Here is an 8,549-nt window from a genome sequence, read left to right as displayed (position 1 = left end):
TTGAGAGATTATTTTGTGTATTTGCTTGTTCTTGTTGCCGTTTTCTGTACTTTTCACTGTTTTACTTTATCACTTTTTCTTTGGAGTAGACAAGAACTTGAGCAATATTCACAATGTGGGCAAGCCATGGACACATCCAGTGGCTTTATGCCCTCTTTTTTGTTCTCTACTCCCTTCATAATAATTTCTTGGCTTCTAAGCCCTCAACTGAGTAATAAGCTGGCATTTTCATAGATCCATCTCTCTCTCTCTCTTTAAAACAACCTCCAGTATCTCTTTCTGAGTGGTAATAGTTACTTCAGTCATTCAGACCCTGATTGCTTACATGGTTAGAACTGTTTTCTCCCCATAGCATTATTCTATACTTATCCATGCTATGTAACAAAATGACTGCCACAACATTTTCTCCCCTTTTTAAAAACTGTTTTTCATGAAGCTATTGAAGATGTTCCAGAACACAGCACTGCTGGACTGCTTAGCAACTTCCAGGATAATTTTTCTCACCCTTTTTCCCCTCAGCCTTTTCGCCAGTTGTTTACCTTCAAGGGGATCAAACTCTCCTATGCCACAAAAAATTATCTAATAGCTTTGAAGGATTCAACATTGTACAGTCTTACCTAAATTTTTAAAGATTTTTAAGATTTGAGGCATGGCTTACTTTTGGAAAGGCCCTATTTACTCTTCCCATGAAAGCTACACGGTCACTCCTCACCCTAGGACTGCTTGATTTGACAGTGTCGTAACAAGAGGGTCCACAAAGCTGAAAAGCATCCCTGTGCTGAGAATAAATTCTTGCATATTCTCACTTATGCAAACATAACCTAGATTTGAACCACCGTCCGAAGGAAATAGCATCTTTGGAAGCAGACAGGGCACAGCAAGTATTTGAACAAGGACCTGTTCAGTCTTTCTCAACAAGAATGCTCTTTATTATCAGGTGAGCATTATTTTATGGCCCATATGGGGTGGAAATATTGGTATGTTAGGGTACTAATTAAAGCAAAAGTTAGAAGATACAAAATCTTGAATTTATTCTATATTTACGACTCATGAAACACTAAAGATTTATCCCTATCCCACTATATTTCAACTTATCTTTATATTCCTCCTGGAGAAGATGCTCTTCTCTCACAGATCAGACAAAAGGCATAACCTAGTTCCAAAATATGCAGCAGATAAAGATAAAAAACATGCTTTCCCAATGTTATTTTCCCCTCTATATTCCTAAATACTTTATGTTTTCTGTTTCTGTTCTCCAAATCAAAAAGATGTCTGGAAAAAATACTACTTAAGAATTTAATTCTTAAAAACTGCTTCTATGAGGATCAAATGGATTATTTCTTGGCGTTATTACATAACGTGGTTGCCGCTGTAGAGGAGTGAACTCAGTAACCCAAGGAGGCCCCTTCCAAGCCCCCCTCCCATTGGTTTTAAAACTCAGCAAGAAAAGATTAAACAGACATAATGCTCAACACTGCAGACATCTGAGCAGAACCTGTCACTTATTTTTGAGATGTACTCCCACCTTGCGATCTGGCATGAATTCAAATAGCATACTACCATGAGTAAGCACCAGTACCGTCCTTCAACTCTGCCAAGATAAGGGCTCAGAAAAAAAAAAAAAAAAAAGCGTATTTGCTGGAGACCTCACCTGATTAGTGATTGCCATACAGAAAACAAGCACTTAATAAGGCAGCCTGAGAAATGCCCAACTGTCAAAACTATAGGAATCCAGCATTTTGAAATAAGATTAGTTCCACTACCTCAGCTTCCTGCAGCTGTTGCTAGAGAATGTAAAAACATAGCTATGGAAGAAAGACACTGATTCACTAATCACTTGTCACAGTTTTGTATTTAATACTCTAAAAGCCTTATTTGCACAAATTAAATCAGTGGGATTTTGTCGTATATATAAAAATCACAAACTGATGCTGAATTACGATGGGCCACTTCCCAGGGCACGTTACTCTCTCTCCCGATGCATTTGCACTGCACAGTTTTACAGATGCAGTACATGGCTGCAGACGTGCAGTGTACACTGGGAAAAACGACCACCTTTTGAGTGGTTGCAAGATCATTTTTCTGCATTACTCAGGGCTAAAAATAAAGTGGAAAGCTTAACACTGAGCTACATAAGAATTAAACAGTAAAAGCAGAGCTATAGCAAAGGCTGTGTGTGAAGGTCGAGACCTATACTGGCAGGTTATAAGGACAGTAGCAGAGCTCTTGGGAAGGAAGAGCTTGTACATTTGAAAGAGCAGTTGTAAGACTGCTGTAGAACAAGAACTGTGCAAGCTCCTAGCTATGCTGCATCACAAGGACAGTTGGTGAATGGTATTAATCCTTTCCTAAGGACAACTATTTCCTTATCCTCAGAGCCCTGAGGCATGTCAGAAACCAACCAAGGAACAAGAAGTTGTATATTGGAGCTTTCCATGACATGGAAGAAACGACACGGCAAGCTCTCAGCTTCCAGGAACAAAAGAGTGTCCGTGTCAGAATGTTTGGGGTTTTTTTTGCTTTGTACTAACACAGTAATAACTGAGAAATTACACACAGAAAGTCACCTCAGTATGATGGGGCCAAACAGAAACATCAGAGCAATTCACAAAGTCTTTTAAGAGTCATCAGGCTTCATGGAAGCCAACTTTCTAAAATGAGAGACAACCTGCTGCTGCCTTCATCCTGAGTCGTTAACACACCTTGTTGAGGCAGGGCTGCATGGGCAAGTCATGATGGAAGAGAGAATACTGGATGCAAGGAAAGCTCTTCTTTCATTTTTGCAGCAGCATGCTCCCACCAGCAGGTGGGCTTTTGCCAAAGAGTTTTTTTAAGCATTTTGGTTCGTATTTGGCTTCTCCTGAGCAGTCAGATCACAGAATACGTAAAGAAATTTAACATGAATAATAGCTTTAACATTTTGAGAAATCATGGTTCCTTTTGCAGGAAAAGAAGAAAAAAAATCCAAGAAAACAGCAATAAATCTTCCATGGGTTCAGTACACACAGTTTATAAAATAGCTAATAAACACAGCCTCATTCGGTTACCTCTAAATCTTACTCAACTTAACTATATTAAGGATATTTCAAATCAAAATTCTAATTTGATATGATGTATTATAACACAGAATTCATCCCACCATAAAAGGCTTTCTATCCAGGACTGTTCAATTTTCTCTCTCTTACCTGATATTAAATTTAAGCCTTAAGTATGAAGTGTGCCATGTCTCAAAGTTAAAAGAAAATAACTGCAAATAGGTCCCTTCCACTTTTTTGTCAAAAAACTAAAAAATAAAAACAAAGAAACCAATCCCCCTCACCACCACACCACCCTCACTTTACTTTGAGAATTCTCAGTTTGGTACGTTTCCAGTTACAAGGTCTTGGCTTCCGCTGAGCACAGTTTGAAATAAAATAATGCAGCTTGTTCCTACTGCTGGAACATGCAGAGCAGAGCGTGCAGGCAAGGAATCACTGGCTCTGGCCCAACACTTCAAACCTGTCTTACACTGTCACTCCAATCTTGGAGCAGTTTATATATAAAGTTGTAAGATAAGAACACACAGTATGAATACCCCTCCCTACCGAAGAACCAGACATGCTTTTATCTTGGACAGAGGCAAAAGGAAGAGAAAAAGCAGAAAGATAGGAAAGAAAACACAACCCTACTTGTGAAATGGCTCATTAAGGAAGGCAAAGTGACAGGCAAGTAATTCTTCTTCCCAGGCTCTGTCACGAAGGGAGAGATTAAACCAACCAACCACACAAATTTTGAAATGCTTTGGATAGCCGTTCTCTTCTTTCCTCCTCTCTGATAATTTACTGTTCTTTTCATTCTTTAGGTTTCTCAAATAAACACCTCTCTTTTGCATTTTATTCAATTACCAGGCCTGGATGTATTTTTGCTTATTTTAGCAAGGAGAGCACTTAACACAGGGCAGATATAAAAGTTAAGATTTTATGTTTTCTATGATATTAAACTTTATAATACTTCCATTCTTTTGGTTAAATGTGGGATTGATTGTAAACTTACTTTAGTAATTATTAACGGGTCCCAGAGATTATTCTAACCCTCCTAGTTTCACTTACCTTTCAAAACAATATTGTAACAGTTATGCTGACATTAAGTGTGAAGTCTTACTCTCTGCCATTTTTCTGCCCTCTGTCGACAGGTGATTCTTACATGATTTTATGTATGTAATTTCACTCTTCCATAGTATTTACAATTCCATGAAGCAGTTTTAATCTCAAACAAAGTAGGTCATGGTCATACAGGAAGAGACTAGTTAATACCATACAAAATGGAAATGGAACCTTGGGTTTTAGAAAGGATTGCTCAAGTACTTAGTCCATAGCACTAGAAAGCAAAATTAGTTAAACCATCTTACCCTCGTCATTCATAAGGGAAAGCAATCAATACCCATTTACGGAGCAAGCAGAATGAAAACTTAACATTTTCTTCTTTATAAAAGAAAATCACAATCTTATTGACTGATAAACCTTGAAATGCGTAACACAAAACTTTGAACTAAATCAAGCTGTGTGCTTGTTTTGATGTCCAGCCATTTTTAGAAGCAAGTACTCTAGAGTATTCAGTGGCTTTCATCTCTCAGACTCTTGATGGAGCCTAAGTAGCATTAAGACTACGCCTTATCAAACAGAACTGCAAAAATGTGGATTGTCAATGTATTTTAGCCCACTCCTCCGGTCCATCCAGGGAAGGCCACTGGAACATCCATTTGACAGGATCACTTATCTATTTTTTTTTTCTGTTAAGTAAATCACGGAAAAGGGACTTCACTACGGCATAACTGTTCATACATTTATGTACCAAACAACCCCAGGAATTCCTGTACCCAAACCCACCCTCTTTCATTTAAACATTAGAGGCCAATGAAGTTCAGTAAAATCATCACACAGACTCACAGAATTGGGTTGAGGTTGCATAGCGGAGATTGGAAGGGGGACCTGGAGATCATCAGAGCATTTCCTATATACGATTATCATTTTAAAAAAAGTAAATAGAAGAAATTGTTCTGCATTTTACTTACAGTGCTCAGCTTACTACAACAAATGAGGATGCGGCGTTCGTACAGCATACTGGCATAGAGATGCAGCATGTTGTTGACATCAACTGCTACAAAATACTCTGTCAGATTTCTCTGGGAAGAGAGAAAAGAATTTTTGATTCATGATATTACAAAAACAAGCATCCTTAACAAAAACCATAACCGGATTTCATCCTCCTATCACATTGTCCAGTGCGTGGCTTAATGAAAGAAAGCAGTATGTCATCTTACGTCAGAGTACTTTTAATTGCAGTATCTTTCCCCTAACTTTTGGGGATCTAGGTCTTGGAATAATAAAATTGATGATGTTTCACACACAGCTTCTTAAATACAAGATACTTCTCTGAGAAAAAATATGTTCTGTCACTTCTATGGAAACTTCAAAGCCACCTGATAAAAAAAAAAAATAATCACACAACCCAACAATAAAAACAGGTTTTTAGCGGACACTTTCAATAAGACAAATTCAAGTGTAAGCTCAGTCTATGCTAGAACAGTTCGGATAATTAGAAACACCCACGGGCATTTAACACACAAGCTAAAAAGAGTCACGCGAGTTGTCTGAACTCCTCACTTCATGCGCTCATGTTTCCCCTTGGTGGAAGACAAAGCGCTTCCTTGGGGGGCTGGGGAAACTGAGGAAGGAGACAGAGAATTCTCTCTGAAAATTTCAGTGGATGCCCATCTCTGATGAAGAGGCAGGATTCAAACACACAGTTTTACTCGAGTGATCAGTATGTTTATATAGCATAAAGAAAATTAACGGCAGTAGAATATTGTAAGCGAAGCACATTTGCAATCTGCCTTTAAAGTACAGATAGAAAGACCAAGACTCAGGAAAATAACACTGCTGAAACTTTACATACACACTTCCTAGGCAACACAGGTTTCTTCCTTGCTTTTGCTGCTCAGAATATTAAAAAGTACCTATGTAAAAATTATTGTAAATAACTGAAATTCAAAAAAGAAAAGAGAGCAAGCTGCACAAGAGGCTATGGCCACTTCATCCCCCACATCATCCCATCAGCCAGCAACATCATCCGTTCATCATTACCAATGTAATTGCCCTGTGCACATGCTGCAGTGGCATGAATCATGCATCATTTACTAAATAATTAAGATGTCTTCTAATAAACAGCAGAATGTGATCCTAAGATCTTTACTGTCAAAACCAGAAGGCCACCATGTAGGTAACTCGATCAAAATGTACTATGTTATGAGGGGCTTTTACAGTGCAAGGCAAAAAAAAAAGGATTTTTGTTTGTAGAGGATATTTTCACCTCTTAAAACACAAAAATAAAAAAAAAGGGAGGGGGGGGGAAGTTAGTACACCCAAAAATGCAGAATTAGGGAATTTGTTTCCAAATAGCTTCTTACAGATATGAAAGGGTTGCTATATGATAAAGACAGTCTTATACAAAAAAGCACATGTGAGAGCAAAATTAGATTAGTCATGAATTCAAGTGCAATCTTAATCATCGTTAAATAAAAAAGTGCAGAAAAGCAGAAAGCAAATACGATTTAGAAACTTAAAGAAGCTCAACAAAGCCTATTAGCACTTTTGACAGATCCAAAGATAACTCTAAAACCACCAATACTTGGCCTGAGAAGTCTGCCAAGATGCTTCATACTGTGCAAAAATATGTTCCACAGCTTGCCATCCAAACACAAAGAACTAAAGAAAAATTAAGCATTGTATTTGGAAGACTTTTGTACCAGTATCTAGATAGATAAAAACTAAGCTCATTATGGTTAGCTTCAAATATATGATTTTAAACAGTCATTCAGGCCTTTGTTACAGAAAAGCTACAGCCACAGACAGGTATATTCAAAGAAGAAAAAAAAAAAGCCAACACATTTTGCCAAAAAACTATTAAACTATCATGTACTTTTTCTATATTTCTCATCCCATCTGTGCTGATTAGCATGATATTTTTGTCTAAACATAAGCTGTCTTCTCTACGGCTCTTCTTCCCCCTCTCACCCATCCTTCCACGACGCCAAAACACAGCGCATGACGACACAATTACTGCAAATAGCGTGAATTAAAATTAAAAGAATTTGTAAGTAATGCTGAACTGCCTTTGATGCCACCCAAATTAGGGGCATGGCAAAAGGCGCCCATAGTCCCTATGTTCTACCTGAAGACATAGATATGCATGAGCATGGATGTGTTTATAAGGCAACAGTACCCACTAGCGAGAGGAAAATAGACGCAGGGACTTGATTTGCAATTATTCTTTCCATCAAGTTTATTGTAGTAAAATACTGGCCTTGACACGCAAATGTACCCTCAGATGGAAAGATTTCTAAGGTTTTAGTCTTCTCTGCTCTCAGAAATTTGCCAATGACACCTGCGAAGCATGTGGGCTGTATGGTAATGTATTGATACTAAGGAAATTCACGTGTTAGCTCTAAGTTTTATTTATAAGAAAGCTGTCATCTTTGAAGATGAAATTGGGACTTACACATGTATTTTGAAAGACATGTCTCGTAAGTGACAAAACCATGAATGAGTTAAATAAATACAAATGAAAGCGTTCCAATTTGCAGTATAATTGCTGTGTGTTTTGTTTCCTAGGACTCAAACCTTTCTTGGGAGAGTAAAAAGTGGGATTTTCAAAATAAAATATAGGAACAGGTATCCCCACGCCTCTCAAAACTTCATAAGAGTGCTACAAAATTCCCTGATGCTCCTTTGAGAGTTCATTCCTAGATCAGTCATGTATTTGATCTCTGCTATCCAATATCAGTAAATGCATGTGCACTGACTTTTCAGATAAAAAAAAAAAAATCATGTACTTCTTTTCCTCCATCATCTAATGAAGTGTTTCTCACTGAAGGAATAAAGCAATGAGCTCTCTCCTCTGCAAAGGGTGAAGCTCAAACACAGGAACATAAATTATAGTTCAGTTATTTTAGTCTGCTCTTGAACAGCTTCATCTACAAGACTTCAGTAAATTTATTGTTAGGTCAATAGAATTAAGTCAGGTTTCCTTCTCCATCCTCCTATTGGAAATCCCTCATCTTATTTAGAAGTTTGGTTTCTTTCAGATACCACACATGCAAAATCTAACTTGGGTTAGGTAATCTGGTATGCAGGTAACGCTCTTTTACAACGCCATGCTGTTGTTTGGGAGAGCAAAATAATGACAGCAACAAACTTTGTCAAATGGTCTAAATATAGAAATAAAAATGGGTGGGGAGGGATTTTAAGAAAAACAGGTAGCAAATGACGTACGGTATAATGAGTGAAAAATCAGGCATTTTGAAACACAGGACTGAATGATACAAACCACACCAGAACATCACCACCAAGCAAACGCCATCGTTTCAGACTAACGTACCTGCTATGTCTGAAACACTACAGATACTACTAGGAAATTTAGTCTTGCACTGTATTCCCTGCAACAAACCCAATCTATTTCTGAAGTCACAATGCATTTACAAGTGTTTCACACAGTTTAAATCTTTTGAAAAA

At 37.7% G+C, this 8,549-nt stretch overlaps 1 protein-coding gene across 3 annotated transcripts in view; it reads right to left on the bottom strand.

Moving 5' to 3' along the window:
• The window catches only part of DENND1A (DENN domain containing 1A), a 211,402-nt gene that overhangs the window by 107,361 nt on the left and 95,492 nt on the right, over window positions 1-8,549 (bottom strand). For all 3 annotated transcript variants that reach the window (XM_035888591.1, XM_009648821.2, XM_035888592.1), the window contains one exon: window positions 5,051-5,161. In XM_035888591.1, the coding sequence (XP_035744484.1) occupies window positions 5,051-5,161 (111 nt within the window). The remainder of the gene's footprint in view (window positions 1-5,050; window positions 5,162-8,549) is intronic.

Source organism: Egretta garzetta, unplaced genomic scaffold (genome assembly GCF_000687185.1).
Source record: "Egretta garzetta isolate BGI_Z169 unplaced genomic scaffold, ASM68718v1 scaffold211, whole genome shotgun sequence".
In the NCBI taxonomy this organism is placed as follows: domain Eukaryota; kingdom Metazoa; phylum Chordata; class Aves; order Pelecaniformes; family Ardeidae; genus Egretta; species Egretta garzetta.
Note: the sequence above shows the minus strand (reverse complement) of the source record. Positions and strands in the feature narration are given on the sequence as shown.